Genomic DNA, 19,398 nt, shown 5'->3' with positions numbered 1-19,398 from the left:
ATCCAAAGGGGCTCAAAGGGGGTTTGCTGGAGAACATTGTCAAAGCGGAAGGAAGGATCGAAACAATTTCCTTGCCTCTGATGGGAAACAATTGTCTCTGGACACTGCTTAATCATCTCTACTAGATATGTATTATCCCTGGGGCTTATACAAATACTTCTGAGAATCCATTTACTTAATTAATGTATTTACTAGCTATGGCCCGAGATAGGTTATGTCAGCTGTAAAAGACTTTTTAAAACTTCTAGAAATAACATCTCCACACAGTTTTATCCATGGTGTTTACCCTGCTATGTCATACCACCTCAAGATTACTTGACTGTAATATAATCCTTTACAATCAAATTACACAAGGGCTATATTCTGAGATACTGTAAATCACCATCCTTTTATCATTATCAATGGAGGTATACTCTAGTGGAGGTTTTCATTATCTTATTTGCTTAAACTATAAACATCTTACTTTTTTCAGCTCATGCATTTAATCTAGGCTGGTATACTCATTTTTTCTAGTGCTCGTTGAAATGCAGAATGAATGCAAATACATGCATATTGGGGACAGGGATTTTGTTGTGAAAGAAATGGGAATGTTGTTATTAACACTGTGGCAGCACATTGTGATCACAGTGTGACTTTTGCTAAGGATGCACTGCTGATCTTGATAAGAATGATATTACCACCAGCTCTGATAATTTCACTGCCATTCCTGCCTCTGTCTCGGGCTTCCTCTCAATAAGCCGAGCTAATTACAGAATTCAGATCAAAGGCCACACGTGGTTTTCCAAAGTAAATATTATGACATGGAAACTCCACCACCCCCACTGCTCATACTGTGCGTACTCTCGAAGTATCGCATTACACCACTACTCTTTAACGCCTCCAGGAAATCAACATTAAGCTATGGATATACGGCTATCTCCAAAGCTGTGACAGTTAGAATAGGGACAGAGTTATTAAATAGCAGAAGCCTTAGCACCAACCTCATGGACAAGTTTGAGCACCAGAGATCCATAGTGCTCAGCAGAGCTATGTACGTATTGGCAGAGTCCTTTTGGTGGTATCGGTCCTTGAGCAGGATGCCAACGACTTGGTGTGGCCCATGAGTGGCTTTTCATAGCATCTTTATCAGACACCTACCACCATGGGTTGGTAGATGAAGAGAAGTGAAGCATTTCCAGCATTTCCAATCCTGATGTTCTTAGATTTGAGACTTAACAGACAGCTAAGAATAAGGCCGCTTAACACAGCAAATTAATTTTTCTAATAACACTATCTAAGAACAAATTATAAACCAGCTTGTCACAAAATTCTTTATCAGATGTTCTCATGTAGCTAAGTAGTGTAACAAAAGCAAGGTGCTATTAAGCAGCTGGCTGAAAAAAAGGACTCAAGTGATTCAATTCCCATTGAAATCCATGAAAGTCGGGACTTTCAATGTCACTTCCTTCACTTCACCTTCTTTTTCCTTTGCGGTGGGTTTTCTTCATTTCATAGTTATTACAAGAGCAACATTTCTATTAGGTACTCATGTGTTTGCAGCTGCACAAGACACGGAGACCAAGCTCCCACCCCAAAGCAGTTAATGTGAGCTGTTTTTGTAGCTTCAGGTCTCTTCTTCCAAGTAGCAAGTGATAGTACAAGAAGAAATGGCCTCAAGTTGTTCCAGGGAAGGCTCACATTGGATATTAGGAAAAAATTCTCCACAGAAAGGGTTGTCAGGCACTGGAACAGGCTACCCAGGGAAGTGGTGGAGTCACCATCCCTGGGGGTGTTTAAACGGTATTTAGACGAGGTTCTTAGGGACATGGTTTAGTGCTAGAGTGAGGTTAGGTTATGGTTGGACTTGATGACCCTGAGGGTCTCTTCCAACCAAAATGATTCTATGAAAAGCAGTACTTAATTCCTCAAGACATGTTCTTCACCCCTGAGGAACCTTCCTAAGTAGGACTATGCGATAACACAACAGCTACATAAATATTGTACTAAGTGCTGAAAGAGCTGAGTGAGGGAACAGGCAGGGAGGAGAAAGAGGAATAAATTATCTGGCCCATTCTACCAGCCACAGACAGGTGCTAGAAAATTGTCCTTGGGAAACCCTGGTGGTAAGGTAAAGCTGCTTGACAACTCCAGCACTACTGCGACCACCTGGAAAAGAGGTGCTGGTGAGGAGAGGTTGCCCAGGGACCTGAGGCTGGATTTGGTGGCCCCCGCTCCAGCGTTCCCCACAAGCACAGCAGGCAGAGCACGAAGAACAGAGGCACTGCTTCTTCAGGGTGAGCAACCAGAGGTCAGCAGCATTGCTGTTGAGATACAGCATGAGCTGGCTGATATTAAATCTGGTTTTACTTACAGCAAAATTATTACTAATAAAGCAATCTTTATTTTTCTATAACATACCCAGCTGGACGGTGGGATTTAATTGCTTTGTTTTAAAATACATACTGTGTACAATCTGCTTTGCTTAAAACATCAGGCTGCAGACCTGAGGACAATTTATTTCAATGCTAGCAAGGCTACAGAAGATAGAACTGTCTCTTTTCTCTATTCTTCCCACACCACCCACTGCGAGGAGACCTTTCTATGCAACCGAAGCAAATGAAACTGCAGGAACAGTTCTGAAGTAATTTTTTGGCATGTGAGTTTTAATTGTACATGTATCATGTGATTAGGTCTGGGTTTGGATGTCAAGTTCACATACTGTTGCGTAATCAAACACCCAATAACAGGAAAGTTATAGAAATTCTTTATCAGATGTTCGGATAGAACTGTTGCAAACCATCTGGTCTCACTTATCTGCTAAATCAAGATAATGGGTGGTATCCATCATTACTAATGAATGATTCATGGTAACATATCGGTATCCTCTTGACCCATAGCTGAGGTAATGCAGAGTTCTCTTTTGCTATTATTTCACCAGAGTCGGCTGATTCGCTGCAGAATAATGACTAAAAGTTGTAGTAATATTTCCAAAGACTGAATCCCCTAGGTAAATTTTTAGTATTTCAGATTTCATTAACAATCCTCCTCTTGTTTGTCTGGATATGTATGTGTTTTATACATTACAGTGAGTGCTCATTTGACCTGAAAGCTGTGTTTTTCATCACTTTTCCAATTATGAAACCTTTTGAAGAAAGGCAGTTGAGTTTTTAAGTCTGCAACCACAGACACTGCTGTTGGCAAAAGTGTAGGCATGGAGATAAATATAAACAGATGTTTTGGGGTTTTTTTATGAAGGGCATGATTTCTTTTCAATGCCCACATTAGCATTAATGGGAGTTATGCAAAGGCAGTGAGAGGCTATACCCACCGATGATTAATCTAAAACGTCTGCACAAGTTGAATGAATCGAGCACTGCGTACAACTGATACCCGAATAAAATTAAGAGTCTAACATTGATTTTTTTTTATTTTTTAACAGCCCTCTAAACCAATTTTGTATTGGCTGCTGGAAGCAAATTTGAAGAATATAAATATAGGACCAAATTTTGCCAGCTGCTAAAAATGTGTGTAACTCCCACAGACTTCAGCGGAAGCATATGCATATGGGGGCAGAATCCTACCCTTAGTAAATAAGAAATTATCAGGATAATAAAATAAATTACTTCTGTGGTATCAATCCTTTAATTCTTTACAAAGTTCACAGTTTGAATATGAAACCTGTTGGTTAAAAGATGAAGGATTATGCCCATACCCAGATAAAGCTGAATTATTTGGAACATTTTTTTCACAAGATGCTGTCAGGAACAGCTTGATTGCTATCTATGCTCTCCCAGCTCCTCTCTGCAGCAACATTAGCAGTTGTCACATGGAGGATTATGAAGTCTCAGAAACTCTCTGTATATAACTACTAATTTTAATTACTGGAATTGCCAAACTGGTTTCATACCAATAAGCTTGATATTGTTGTCTTCATCTAGCAACAGATTTTCTATCTTCAAGTCTCTGAAAGAAATAAAATATTTTGAGTGAGCCTCCAAAATAATGAAGCAACTTATCGTCACTCTCATCAGTGTATTTACAAGATTCATATATAATAACACGTATAATGAAAGCAGCACACACAGTTCCACATCCAGAGCAGAAAGCCCCATACATTGTTTCCTCTCCAGAATTACCAGTGCTTTCATACACAGTTTCACACCTATTCTTCAGGCACAAAATAACTTTATAAACATTTGTCAGTACATCCTGTACTTAATCAGGTTCTTCAGATTTCTCCCGTACTTAAAAATTTGCAGAAATGTTATACATTGGAAATATTTCAAATATGTTTTTGGAACTGGAGGTCACTTTCTCATCACTCTTCAAAACCAAAGGCTCTTCACTGGCTGCAGCTGAAGAATAAACCTTCTTCTGCAGAGATCTGAGGACTCAAACATCTGGTTGTTGTCTACAAGGGAGACCAGACTCAGCCCTCCCTGGTGACGAGGCACCCAAACTCCCTACAGAGGTGGTCAGCACTGGTACTTTCATATGCTAGAGGGAAAAAATGAGGCTGCAGGACTGAAATGATTTGCCCAATGCCATCCAGAAGGCCAGTAACGAAGCCAAGATAAGATGTCACACGCGCTTTCTGAGTGCCATGTTAGTACTTTCTCCACTGTGCCATGCTGCCCAGCTCCACAGAGCCACTGCATGGAGCAGGGCTGGGACCAGTTTTGGGGGAGAGAGGATAAATTTGTGGTGTCCCCCTACAAGATGGCCAACCCTCCTTCTGACAAGCACGTCAGCACATTGTTCACACGTGCCCTTTCATCATTAAACAATGTGGTCGTGCTTTCCTAAATCATGTTCTACCCAAGAAAAATATCCCAGAGGTTATGCCTCCACACCAAACAAAAACACCCCCAAACTCCAAACTGTACAGACCAAGCATTAAATAGAACATAAAGAAATCATTTAGGTTGCTACATTACTTGTCCGTGACTTCCGGCAGTTGGCTGTGTCTTTATCACAATAATTATTTTCCCTATCCAGAAATAAAATATTTCTAACAAATAGCATGCTGGGATTGCAATAGTTCAGACGGGCAGCAATGCTTCTCCCAGCATGCTTCGGAAAAATCTGGATAATATAGCCATCAGGTATAATTATGGGTAGTCGGTGACATCCATGGTATTTCGCCTTTGTAAGGCAAAAGGAGTAATGAAGGATGCCTCTATTACAGATGAAAATATAAGGCTTAATAAAATAAGACAAGCCAACCAACCAAACCAAACAAAGCACTTTCACAAGAAAGGATCTGGGAAAGAAAGCAAAACAGCTGTGACCAACTCTAAGCCTTTCTTAAATGCTCCCCTCCATTGCATTTTATGCCCATGCTGTGTTTCAAATCAACCTGTGGCAAAAGACTGCTTGCAGGTAAGATGCCACTCGCTTCATCAGTACAACCACAAGGACCTTCTTGGAACTGAACAGATGTTTTTACACCCCTGTGAGCAATTCTTGAAGATTTTCTTTCCTCCACATGTAAAAAGAAATAGGAGAAATACTACATAAATTTACTAAAGGAGAGTATTTTGCAAATTTGAGATGTTCAGGGGAGATATCCAGCTTTCTTTGAGTGTCCAGCCAAACAATAGGCTTCCTAAGGAGAGGACTGTGTTCTGTGCTCAGTGGTGAAACACATCAGCAACCGTCCCCTTCACAGAAAGGTAACATAACTCAGTCAATAAAGCAAGAGACAGGAGGAGGGGGTTATATTCCCTCCTCTGGCAATAACCCAATGTGATGACTTGAGCAAACCAGCCACCTTGAAAGTGGCAGCCAGTTTCAAATATCACGACAGAGATGGAACCGCGCTCGGCTGCATTATGACCAAGATCCAGCCTACAAAGAGCCTGCTTTCCAGCCCTGTTCCTGCAACAAGCACTGGCTCCAGACCACGCACCCCATGAGCCCAGCTGGAATCCACAGCACCCCTTCTCCTCATCCACAGGAGACTCCATGTGTAATGACGGTCCTGCAGACCCACCACCCTGTGTCCTCCAAAGGGAGCTTCTCTTGCAGGACAACTGCTGCCACTGAGAAATGGCCTGATACAAGGAGGATATGCCCTGATGATGGATCCTGACCAACCCACTTCTGCTTCCCTCTACTGCCAAAAAAGGGCTTGTTTCTTCAAGTCTCGTGCCTTTATTGCTTGCAGGTGAAGGTTTTCACAGGCAGTATGGGAAAGAGGGAAAAAAACATAAATAAAAAAACTAAACTGAACTGATATCAACACATGGAGCTTCAGCCCATACATCACAATGCTCAGTATGACGTCTCAAAGCAAGAAAAAGGACCATTTGGAAGCTCTGAGTATATTAAACATTATCTAAGAAGAGGCAAGTCTTTAAAAAAAAGGCAAGGGAATGGAAAGATGAAAGCTGTAAGTTGAGCAGAAAAGACACACAGACAATAGGAATAATACATGAGTGATAGAAGGGCTAAAATAAACACAAGATATTTAAAAGGATCCAAAGTTAAAAAAAAAGAACCACTAAAGGTAAATGTTACAGGACATTTTAAAGCTATCAGAGGGATAAAAAAAGTTTAAATATAGCCTCAGTATTGACTGCAATCAGACCTGGTTAATTAAAGATGTTTACCTGTATGCTTGTTGCAGATTTGCCAGTAAGTGTTAACTGATCTAATAGTCCATATGCACCACAGTTTTGTCAACTCATGTCAATAATAAAACACTTCTTTTCAGTGTGACACTGGGAGCTGGGACAACAGGCTTTTACTCCTTGATACAACCTAACAAGAAGCTTCCACATGGACCAACCTTAGAAACACAAAGCAAAAGCTATACGAAATCAAACTAAAAATCCCCAGACTAAGCCATAGTTGGAGAACTGCTACTAAACAGATGTGGACCCTTGGGCGGGCACCGGGCAGGACCCCTGGGCTGCCTCATCCCCTGCAGCTGGCTGGCAGTGGGGCAGAGACAACAAGTACATGCAGCCAGGTAGGACAGCAAAAGTGCAAATAGAATCTTCCTGTCTGGGCAAGACCCATGGCTGCCAGGACAGAAAGGTTATTCAGTAAGTACTTCAGGCAACTTTAACAACACACCAAATTACCCTCTTTTTAACAAAAAGTGTAGTGGCATAACCCAATTGTATATCTGCTCATCCTACTGAGAGACAGGATCAACTTCCCCAAAGTTCCTAAATGCTTTATTATGTCAGTTCTATCCAATTCAAACTCTAATTATTTTTTACAAAGAGGGGCTTATCTGAGCTGCTGATTTGTTTGAATGTATGCATTAATTCATTGCAATGGAAAAACTAGCACCATTGCACCTGAAAGTGTTAGGGAACCCTGAATTTCATGCACAATATTATAAATGGTTTAACAAATCAAAGCAAACATACCACTTTATTCATTTTAGTCAGCAGAAGGGTTTGCATGTTTTTAATTGCTGCATGCTGCAAGACAGAATGTGAGTTACCACCTATGACACACACAGCAATTGAAGTCCTTGCTGAAGTCAATGGGAAGACCCAGAGCATTGAACATCAATTGAACATCAGGAACACATGCTGGTCACTGTAGACTCAAAGGCCCTCACAGTTTTGCATGTGGTGTGCACTTCTTGGTGCGTTCCTGGAGCTGGACACAGCTGCTTTGTGATTGGAAGGGCTGGGAAGAATTCCCTTATGCCAGCAGCACATGCTGCTGTGTGGCCTTGAGGCGGGCAGAAGAAATGCAGTTGCTGGACACCTTCAGTTTCCCTCCTTGAAGTAAATCTGATCTTGTTCCTCACAGTCACAGCTTCTCAAACAACAGGACTAAAGGATTTTTTTTCCTCCCCTTAGGCAAATTTCTGGCATTCATTGCTGAAAAAACTTTAAAATATGCTTAGTGATTACGTACTAAAGAAAAAACAAATTCTACCTTTTCCTGAGGGGTTAGTTCTGTGATGCTGAGAGTTTCTAACTATGGTACAAGTTAGTCAAATCTATGAATAATGAAGACAGTCAAGAAAGATCAAGCTGCCTTTCCACAATGTGGAGAATCAGCATATATTTATGCCTTGTCAGCTAGTGAAGCTAGCAGCATGCAGTTAGCGTTCCCTGTATTTGAAAATAGGCCTTCTTCATGGGATCTTTTACAGAACCACAGAATGGTTGGGTTGGAAGGGACCTCTGTAGATCATCTAGTCCAAACCCACCTGCTATAGCAGGTTCACCCAGAGCAGATTGCACAGGAATGTGTCCAGGTGGGTTTTGAATGTCTCCGGAGAAGGAAACTCCACAACCTCTCTGGGCAGCCTGTTCCAGTGCTCTGGCACCCTCAAAGTAAAGAAGTTTCTCCTCATGTTTAGATAGAACCTCCTGTGCTTCAGTCTGTGCCCGTTGCTCCTCACCCTATTGTAGGGCACCACTGAAAGGAGTCTGGTCCCATCCTCTTGACATCCACCCTTGAGGTATTTATAAACATTGATGAGATCCCCTCTCAGCCTTCTCCTCTCCAAGCTTGTTGGGGAGTTTGTTCTGCTGTAGGTGGGGCTGATTTGTCTCTGGCTTTGATTAGAGCTTCCCAGACCATTTTGGAAACCCTGACTCCAGCCAGTGACTCTCACAAGCAACACCAGCCTGCTCCACCGAGAGAGCTACTCCAGGCTTCAGCTGTCAGCTCGGCGTGCTTTTGAAAGCAGCTTATTCAGTGCCATTGCAGGCATCAGACAGCAAAATTGAAGTTCTTGCATTTCACACTTTATTTCTTGTCTGGGGAAGGAGGGATGAGAAGAAAGGTTTTACCAGCAAGCAGCTGCAAAGCAGCAGTGGTTGGCTCCTGTCTCTTGCATCTGATTTGTAATCAGAGCAGCATAATAAAAAAAATCACTCCTTGACTACCAGCCCACTTTCTAGCCCCATGCAAGAGCTGGGGGTGAGCTGCAAAGGTTGCAGAGATTTGGGTTCATCATCTTGTCAATACACATTTTGAAGGCTTTGTTATCAAAATATTATTTATTGAGGCTGATTCTTCTATCAGTCACATCACTGAATTCAATGTGGTTGCCTCTGTAAAAGAGGAATTCAGTCTATTGTCTTCACTAAAACAATGTTTAGTTTGTTTACAGCAGAGTACTCCAAGAGAGAATGCCCAAAGGTAATTTTAAAATCTGACATAAAATAGAAAGACAAACCAGCTTTGCACTTCAAAAGAAGACTTTGGTCTGTAGTGCAGGATCTGTCATAAATATTGCATCAGCAGCCAGACTACTGGCACTTAAAATTAATAGGATGGAAGTTATCAAAGCCAACATGTTGAAAGTAGCAGGTACCACGGCAGGAATCCTGTAGCACCCTGAGCAACTGGATCATATGGCACCACCTTACTCTGCTAGGGAAAGAGATTGTGGAAAAATACATAAACTCTGCTCAAAACCTCAGGTCTTTCAAGCTCCTGATCTGCTTTTAATTACAAAATGGCAGTGGAAGGTACAAATATGCTGCCACGAAGACAGAAAAAGGGGGAATACAGAAAGCTATCTTTGTAACCAATACATTATTAAATTCTTTTCTTTGACATCCTGACAGTAATTGCACTGAATGGGATTGAATTTTGTTAAAATTACTTTAAAAGGGTTGTTGAGAATTTCCTGTGGGATGCAGTGGCAAGCACCAAGGCTTTCACTTCATTTTCCCTGTTGTCCTTATGCTCCCCAGGGGCTTATTGTTCATCCTGCTTTTTGACAGCGTGAAGGCCTATGTAAACACCCTCTGAAAAGAGAAAGCTTCACCAGATACTGCCATTTGGGTTTGTTTTCCTCTGTCAGAGGGAAAGATAAATATTCCTACCTGATTCACAGCTGAGCTTGTTGCAAGTATATTTTTAGCCACCAACCAGCTCTTCTGATAGAGAGAATGAAACAAATGATTATATGCAATTATATATAGAATAGTGGCATTTCTTTTTCCAGTGAGCGGCCAAGGAGTCCTGAAACCTGGACACTCCTCACCAAAGATGCAGCTCCTGTATTCAGGAACGTGCAGTCTTCATCCATCATAGCAGATGAAATGTTTATAATTTGATATACACCTACACAGTCAAACCTGAGTATTTTTTGTTTTAACTTCTCTAAATAAATGAGGTTTCTTGAAGTTTTTTAATTTTAGGCTGTTTGCACATTGGTGTCCCTTAAAAGAGGCGTTTCCATTGAGTTCAGGGTCCCACCTCTTGTCCAGAGTGTTCTTCTGCCATGCCAAGTAAGTCATGACCATAAGTCATGAAGTTTACAGAATAATATTAATCAAATAATGTAATCAGATTTCATGCAACTTATTTAATCTGGCTTTTTTTCATCCTCAGTTATGGAACAGGACAAGTATTGTTCCCTGAATGATGCAGACGAAACTGCTGGTGACTTTCACAATAAAATAGCCAGTGAACACTTCCAATGTGAATGATGAAAGCATTTGGAGAGAGAAACAGCAGACTGCCTTCTGGCCTAGGATGCCATGTTTTGTTTCACACACAGTGAATGCGAACACCCACAGATCACCACGCAGACGAAAGTGCTGTTATTTTTACCTGTTTTAAAAATAACAACAATAACAACAACAGAACATTGCCATTTTATCCAGGGTGAGAATGAATCAGATTTCTGCACTATTTTTCCCCCTCTTCAGGTGCCGAACGAGTAGTCTTTTTAGAGTTGCCACAGTCAAAAGCCTGAGATGCTGAAGGACATCTCCTGGGGTAACTATTTTTCTTCCTTCCTCTCTTGCTTGCAGAGAGTCAGAAGAATAAATCTGGATCACTCCAGCAGTGTTTTTCCTGCATCTCTAACACTGTTCTATAGACTTTGCAGAATAAGTCAAGACATTGAATGGTTAAGCTAGAGAAAATACTTCCAGATATACTTACTGCCTGTGATTCTGACAAATTTTAACAGTTTAAGCAGAACTGGACATGCTCATTATCTGGATGGAAGAATCCTAAGGATGAGCCCTGCACTGCGCTGCGATTTGAGAAATGGAGTGGATGGAGTACACTGCCGTTGGGGTAAGGATTAATCCAACACCATGGGGCTGGACAGAGAGAACTCAGCTGCCAGATGCAGCAGAGCGTATCAGTTATTTCCAGGGCTGCTTCCTCCCTCTGCTCATGAAGGTCCCTGGGCTGCACTTATGTTTGCAGAGGCAGCAGAGAGAAGAGGGGGTGAGGGCCAAAACGGCCTCGAGCACACAAGCATCCATACAGGAACTCATCCTCACGTTCTCTCTGGACCCCAAAGCCTTGCCTTCTTCCCACCACAGTAGCCCGTTGATTCTAGCTTGTACCAAAAGAGCTATTTAAGTACAAAATGTGAGGTTGAATCCTCTCTGAAAAAACACAGGGAATCAAAGCCAAATCTATCAACCCCCATAAGTGCTTCGGCCACTATGCAGAAGGCAAATTTTGCAGGGAGAGGAACTGCTGCTGAACTCAATACTGCCCTCAAAAGCCAAATGCATTCATCTTGTTCCTGCCTGGTTTTCTTCTGCCCACCTCAGAAACTTTGACCTTTTTCCTTCCTCTCTCTGTACGTACCGGATATCAATTGATCCCTTAAGGCAAAAAGTAGACTTTTTCCTTTTCCACGCTCCAAATCGTGGGGTTAATAATTTAAAGAGGTCAGCAGTTAAGCTGTTGATAGAGAACCTGCAGAATAGATCTGGTGGCTGCTCAAATATTTATATTGTAGTGGTACCATAAATTTAGCTCAAGATAAGACCTCAGTACACCCGAGGTTGTGTGCGCATGTAGCACCTGTCCCTAATGGATCACAGGGAACATGCAGAGAGATTCACGACAAAAAAATACAGTTTTCAGAGCACATGGAGTTCCACCAAGCCAGAGGCACCCAACAGAGTTACACAGCAGCAGGCAGTTCAGCACACAGCTGGGCACAGCTGGAGGAGCTGGCTGTGGGCTGCCTTCATGCAGTTTGCAAGCTGTATAGAAGACCTGTGCATGGGTGTGAACCACAGCTCTCCATCAGAGTCATACAGAGTCAGTGCAGCCAAGGAAGTTAAGATCCAGATCCTCAAAAGTGTTCAGGTGTTTAGATCCTACCACGTGCCTGGGTAACCTAAGAGGATGGGACCTACACAACTTGCTCAGCATCATATGGGAAGTATGTGGGAGTCCAGACTTAACACCAGTTGGCCCAAATTTAGAAAGCAGAGCCTCCTTCTTAGACAAGACCCTATAAATACACCGAAGAATGGAAAAAGAGACATAGTGGCTCAGACCAAAGGTCCACCCAGCCCACCATCCCCCCTGTCTCCATAGCAGCCAAGAACACATAAGTGGAGAAAGGAACAGGGATATGCAATCCCATGTGACACCTCCACCTGTACTCTCCTAGCCTCTGCCACTTGCTGCTCAGGGACTTCAGGCAGAGGTAGTTACTCCTTATTCAGCAACCCTCTGTGGACTTCTCTCTGATGAACTTGTTTCTCCTTGAGCCCAGGTAAACTTCACAGCATGTTCCTCCTGCAAGGAGATCCACATCCTGCCTATACACTGATTGAACGAAGGTCCTGAAGGAAGAAAGCGATGTATCACAACATTCTGCATCTCTCCTGAGAAGACACTGTGAGATGAACAGCTGCATACTCTGCATTGTCCTGCACAGTAATCAAACTTGTGAGGTCCTGTGGGGGCAATATAAGCAACAGAAAAAGCACAGAAGTAGAAGCAAGGGACTTCTGTGGTCCCATTCAGGCTTTGTCCCAGCTGTGTCACTGGGAGGCTTTGGGCAAATCAGTTCATCTCCCCATACTGCTGTATTTCCACCAGCAAAACAACAGACACAACCACCTCCTCAAAGAAATAGTATAACGATTAATTAGTTAATGTTGGTACAGCGCTTTGAAGAGGCAAAATAGTGCTACTTGCGGGAAAAGAGTCCTACTTTTGGAAAGCACAGGCTTATCTTTAAGAACATGGAGTCAGCACAGCTCCTGTGAGCTCACCTGGAGCTTTCTGACCTTCTGACATCTACAACACGAGCACCTAAACAACATGATGAAGATTAGCCGAAAAAGCTGTCGAGAACATGTTTTAATAAGGAACACTCCTTAACATACAAATAAATGCCAACATACCACTTAGAGGCTATGAGATAAACTTTACCCAGAGAGGGTTTTTAAGATTACCTGTGAACTACTCCTGCCCGGTGAAGATGTTCAACTGCCAGGATAAGCTGCCGGATATATTTGCGCGCTTCGTGTTCCTCAAGCCTTTTTTTCTCATAGATCTTATGCATCAAGTTGCCACCAGGGCACAGCTCCATGACAAGGTAGTAGCTGTTTTCAGTTTCGAGTATATCCAGCAGCTGAGCAATATTTGGGTGGCGGATCATTTGCTGGATCTGCCCTTCCCGTCGCAGATTCTTGGTGACATAAGTGTCCTTTTTGGCTCTTTTCTTGTCAATTACTTTCACTGCCACCTAATAAAAAACCAGAGGAGAGGGGATTGTTAGCTGTCACACTGATGATTTATTTCTCTAACCTTGTATAAATAACATTTTAAAAAAAGAATCAAAAATATGTCAGTCTCAACAGATACACCATGGTTTCAGGCACAACGGCCCAGGTCAGTGAGATAGCATTTTTCCAGAATCACTGACAATTTATCTCTTTATTCTCTTGTATGATGACAGACAAAAGTTATTGCAAGGAAACAGGTAACAAAGGAGTGGAGACAAACACATTAACCATACCCAAAGAGCACACTTCATACTGGGAATCTATTTTTCCAGAAAGTCTTCAAGCTGGTGTTTACAAGTTTTAAGCGTAATTTTTGGCTTTTCCTAGTGTTGGATATACGACTTGAGATTATATGCTTCCATGACAAGTTTCTTAAAATACAGCCAAGTGTTAGTTTTGCATGATTAAACAGAATAAAAACATACTATGAAAAACAAAATAATTTTTGTACCACTCTCCTGGCACATTTCTTTTTTCTCTTTTAAAATCTACATGAAAGATGATCTCCTTGTGACGTCTAGAACTGAGCAACTCCGCAAAACCCACAAAGGCTAAACTTTCTTTCTTTAATGCGAGTTCTCAGTGGCACACCTGCTCACAGCTGTCCAAGTCAAATGAAGCCCGTCATGAAAGTGCATAATAAAACTAAGGGAACTCTGTACCACAATCTACAACACAGCACATGCTAGTGCCTATCCAAGTGCTTTCTGTCTCCTTGTTCTTGCAGAATGCCACATGAGAACAAAAGGATGGGACTGGCTGCAATATCACTCTGTTCTACACTTAAAAAGTCTGGTTCCTATTATTGTTTTAATGGATTGACTAAATCAGGGGCGTCAAACTCATTTTTACCGGGGGTCACATCAGCATCACGGTTGCGTTCAAAGGGACGAAAGTAATTTTAGGACTGGATAAATATAACTACTCCTACATTTATGAATAGGAGTATAATATACATATAAGATACGATAAAAGTACCTGCCTTTTTCTGCCTGAAATTTATAGACATTTATTGAGATTTCTTATTTAGATTGGGTGCGGCAGACAGATTGGGTGCCCCAGACAAAGATTTAACAGCTTGTGCCAGGCTGAGCAACAAAAGGCTCCATGAAATCCTCCTCCCGGGCTCCTCATTTCCTCAGAGCTCTGCAACAAAGGGAGTTCTTCACCACACACACCCAGACCCCACAGCTCCCCCATCGTTATCCAAGTGACAGCTGCTTGTTTGTCAGGATTAGAGCGGGGGAAAAGTGGTGCTTGGCATTCCTGCCTGATGCTGAATATTACATGATGTGAATGAGTCTTCTTTGCATGGGTACAGTCCCAACAAAACCACAGAAAATGCCACATCTGCCCCCCCCAGACAGAGGCACAAAGATGCTGCACCCACATCGTTGCTGTCTGCCTTGATTTGGCCTTGGAGGAACTCCCACATTACCTTACTCATACAACGAGAAGAAATAACAAACATGGGGAAAACCTCAGAGTTTTATTTACCCCAGCCTTAACACTCAGACAACAGAACAAGCCCAAGAGGCTTCCCTCCACCTCCAGCTCGTACATCATCCCCCTCATGGCTGATGAATTAGCTACTCACAGCAAACTCACTTGCAACTATGGCGAACCCTACCGTGACAATCCACAGCACTGCGTGCTGGTGGGCTTCGGCAACAGGGAGACAAACTTAGCCAGAATGTTTCTGGCTGCCTTCCTGGCTTGAGAAAGTGCCAAGCACACAACAGCTCTCAGTCTGACTAGCCTTACCTATATTTTTTTCTGCAAGCAAAGGTTAAATTAGCGAATATTTTTGTTTTCCTTTAGAGAACAAAAACCACAAAAAATATGGTCTGGAAATACAATAACAAAAATAGATCCATACCCTTTGACATGAATGCCCTGGAATCAAAGTCAAGTTTCATCAGCAGAGGAACCGAAGAATAAAACCACAGGAGTTAGGGCTTCATAGTCTGTGCTAAGAGCCAGAAGTCAGTATCACTGGGCATGTTATTAACTGGATATATTTCTGCTGCTAAAAGATCATTCTGATTAAATACCCTTGATAAAGAGATAAGGCTGAACACCACACACAAGACAGCCACCTGGGTGAAGCCCTGAGCAGCATCAGACCATAAATGCCTGGAAGCTGCATTCCTGACTAGTCACATTAAAGAAAGATCATTTAGTCATAAGATAAAACAACAGGTAAATTGGAGCTTAACTTCACCATTTTTGAAAGCCCCAGGTGATTCACCAAGGAAACAGTCTTAAATTAGTATGTTCTTCTATATAATAAGGTAGAACTGAGAACATATAGGCTTGCATGGATTATTTAGGCAGAAAACCACAGAAGTCATTCTGGTGAGGACAAACAAATTCATGGGTTACAGAAACATGAGATGCCAGATTGTTTGCTGGCAGCACCATACAATCTCTGCAAAGAATTTTTCAAAAAACCAAAAGAAAAAAAGCTGATACTTTCCACAGCTGCAGGATACAAAACATGGAGTATTAACAGTATGGTGCAGTAATCTGTTACCCATATTTATAAGTCATCCCCAATTCATTGACCAAAAAAAGCACTTTACTACACATGTACACATCTGCTGCCCAGGCTGAGCACAGCTGTGGAGATGGGGCAGTCAACTGAACCAAAAAGACAGAGCCAACTATGTGACTACCTGATGACTTTTTTACTATCACAAAGAATTAGCTTTCTGTGCCTTAGAGACAAATTTTTTCCTTGATTTTGACAGATACTTGGTCAGGTATCCTACCTATCCCACAAGACAAGTGAAGCTGCTTTCAGAGCCACCCCTGACTCCAAGCTACCTTGCTCCCTTCAAGGCCTCTTGCATCAGGTCTGGAGAGATCCACCAGCACAGCTGACAGAGCTGACAAAAGTGGAAACAACAGTTTTGTTTTGGCAACAGCCTTACATAGGGGAAAAGAGAAGAGTGAAAGAATAGGCAAGGCTAGGACAGACTTGCACGTCCCACAGCAGGTAGGAAACCAGCTTCATGTGATATTGCTTGCTCCTGGGACAGATGCGCATGGGACTTTGCATCCTCTCCCAGGTCTGTCCTGCAGCACAGGGCACCCCGGAAAGATCACAGAGAGATGCCCACCCACTCTCCATCTCAGGAACTATTGAAGAGCCAGGGTCTTTAAAGAAACCCCTCTGTATCTATCTATCTACCTCCTTGTACTCAGTGCTGGTGAGGCTGCACCTTGAACACTGTGTTCAGTTTCGGGCCCCTCACTACAGGAAAGACACTGAGGTGCTGGAGAGAGTGCAGAAGAGGTCAATGAAGCTGGGAAAGGCTCTATGTATGCATACACCTGAAAGTTTCTATTCCTTCAGAAGGAAAATGCATTCAGCGGAGAAAACACTAGATGTTAGATAACCATAAAATAAACACATTTGAGCTTTCACAGCCTGCCCAAGACATGCCAGTTATTTAGTCTTCCTCTCCCAAGTTTCAAGCACAGGCTCTTTGTCTCTGCATCATGCTTATCTCCTGACTTGCATTCTTGGCCTATATTGGCACAGAAATAAAAAAATAAATGATAAAACAAGTAATTACTCTGTGAATATGTTGCGACAGTGGCTCTTGACATTCAACACTTTGCTTTTGGCTAAACCTTTGCTGTGTAAATAAATGAATGGTTTAGGTTATTCTGTGTTATGAGATACAAAGATGAGTAATAGGACATATTTTTGGTTCCTGAGTCCTAGAATTATACTGTTGGAATGAATTACTTTCCTGAAGTTTATGGTGTGACACATCATATGAGCAATCGCTGCTTTTCTTGATCGTTGCACTAAAATAGTTCAGGTTGGGCTAAAGCACACTGAAGCAGAGGTGAGGGGGAAGCACAAGCACCCCTCTTCTTCCCAGATCCTTGGAGGAGACAGTGACATTGGTTACTGAACCAAGCAGCTAAAACACCATCAGCAAATACAGGCACGTGTCATCACCCAAACAAAGGCACACATTTGACACACACAGGCGGAGGATTTTTGCCAGCTGGTGTCTTAGGAGGGTTTGTGAATCTGCAAGAGAGAGAGGCGTAGGGGTGGAGCTGACTGGCACCAAACTGCACAAAAGCAGTCACAGCAAGGCCCTGAGAAAAAGCAAGAAGACAGTTTAAAGGACCAAACGTTGCCTGGAGAAGTCTGGGAGCCAGGACTTCAGTTGCTAGATCACTGCTGCATCCAGAGAAAATACATTTGCATCCTCCTTGTAAACAGTCATGCCTCAACGTATGAAATTGCAACAAAGCATGGCAAGTGGCTCACACACATCCTAAGGATGCCCCAGCGTAGCATCCATGTGCCCATGCAAGAGGCACATTTCATGGTGGGCAGCTTCCCAGATCTGTGCTCCGACAGCAGGCTGAGCCCACAGCAGGTCTCCCTCTACCTAGCTTTCTCTAGTGAATCTCAAGCTTCAACCAGTTCAGATTCCACCTGAATAAAAACCACGTAATAACCACACGTCCAGCAGCGACTTCAGTCACACGATATGTTAGCACTCAGGGAACTCAGGTCCGAGTTCAGCTTCGGGTTTCTTGCTCACCAGATCTGGATGTCTTTGCACTGGCTGTCTCTTGGCAGAAGGAAACACCTCAATGGCAGCAAGCCCTCCTGATTGCCAGAAAATGGGTTTTTGCAATGGCCTGTTCGCCAAGGCGAAGTTAAAATGTTTTGAACAATACATCAGATGCTTGCAATAACATCTGGAAGAATAACTTTATAGCAATGGCCCTGCCTGGCAAATAATGTCATAACATGTTTAACTTTACAGAGAACAGAAGACTGCACGTGACCTTGCAAAATCAGGGTATGACATTTTGAGGACTTTTTAAGAGTTTTCTCCACTTACCCAACCACCTGAATTGTTTCCTTCTGCAAATTCTTTCCTAACTTTAAATAAGAGGAAGGCAGCTCCAGCAGAGCTCTGCCAAAGGGAGCTCCAGCTGAATTGAGAGGAAACTGGATTGAATAAGAATCCAGCAAGCACTGTGGGATTTGGCCAGGAGAACAACATAGCACAAGAGAAGTCACTTCAATTACTGAAGGGATCATTCAACTATTGGAAGGACAACCCCCCTGCCTTTTTAGTTCTCCTCCTCTTTTTGTTTTTGCCAGAGTCTACTTCTGGCAGACCTGCTGGAGATGACGCCAAGCCAGGCAGCAGTGCTGACTCCCAGCACTGTCCTGGGCCATGGGAAGCCTGGTGCACCCTGACCATTCAGATGAAGTCCAGAGCTGCAGGCTACAAGGTGCAGCTCTGGGGATGTCAGTGGAAAAGCCTGAGACTTGGATTTCTGCACCTAACTTTGCTGTCTGGTTTAAGCCTAGCCAGGAGAATGAGATGAAGAGCCAGACCAAGTATGCAGTTTATAGCCATCGTTAGTGCAAGTCCATCTCTAGCTCTTTTTTAAGTGCCCAGGATGACTTATTCAATGAATTCATTTTCTTTTCTTCTTTTCAGTGTCTGGCATCACTTCTAGCTTGCTTTGTATTTACCACTGTTCTCACCACAAAAATCTGAGCTTAGTTTTCAAAACTGGCTGGTGATTTCGGGTGGCCAATTCAAATCATATTAAACAGACCTAACTTTGAAGCCTGCAGAGTTGTCAGCACAGTTCTGAAAGCAATCCCTTCAAAGGTATCTCAGTTTGGGCAACCAACCAGCTTTTCACCACTGAATCCAAGGATTAGAAAACGCCAGCTTCATTCACTGGGTAGCATTTATTCTTTCCTTTAGCTGTTACAGCTTTGCAAATTTTTACAGTAGAGCAAAGAAATATTTTTTTATATAGCAAGTTCGAATATTTTAAGAAATGAGCATTAAAAAAGGATCACCCAAGCAAATGCACATCAAAAAACAATAAACTGTATGCCTTCAGAAAG

General features: G+C 42.5%; 1 protein-coding gene across 2 annotated transcripts in view; it reads right to left on the bottom strand.

The window, feature by feature from the left end:
* Positions 1-19,398, bottom strand: part of HUNK (hormonally up-regulated Neu-associated kinase) — a 60,154-nt gene that overhangs the window by 27,147 nt on the left and 13,609 nt on the right. For both annotated transcript variants that reach the window (XM_065066349.1, XM_065066359.1), the window contains exons 2-3: positions 13,146-13,438; positions 3,887-3,942 (exon numbers count right to left, since the gene is read on the bottom strand). In XM_065066349.1, the coding sequence (XP_064922421.1) occupies positions 3,887-3,942; positions 13,146-13,438 (349 nt within the window). The remainder of the gene's footprint in view (positions 1-3,886; positions 3,943-13,145; positions 13,439-19,398) is intronic.

The sequence above is a fragment of the Columba livia genome, chromosome 1 (genome assembly GCF_036013475.1).
Source record: "Columba livia isolate bColLiv1 breed racing homer chromosome 1, bColLiv1.pat.W.v2, whole genome shotgun sequence".
In the NCBI taxonomy this organism is placed as follows: domain Eukaryota; kingdom Metazoa; phylum Chordata; class Aves; order Columbiformes; family Columbidae; genus Columba; species Columba livia.
The sequence above is the reverse complement of the archived record's forward strand: the minus strand, read 5'-3'. Positions and strand labels throughout refer to the sequence as shown.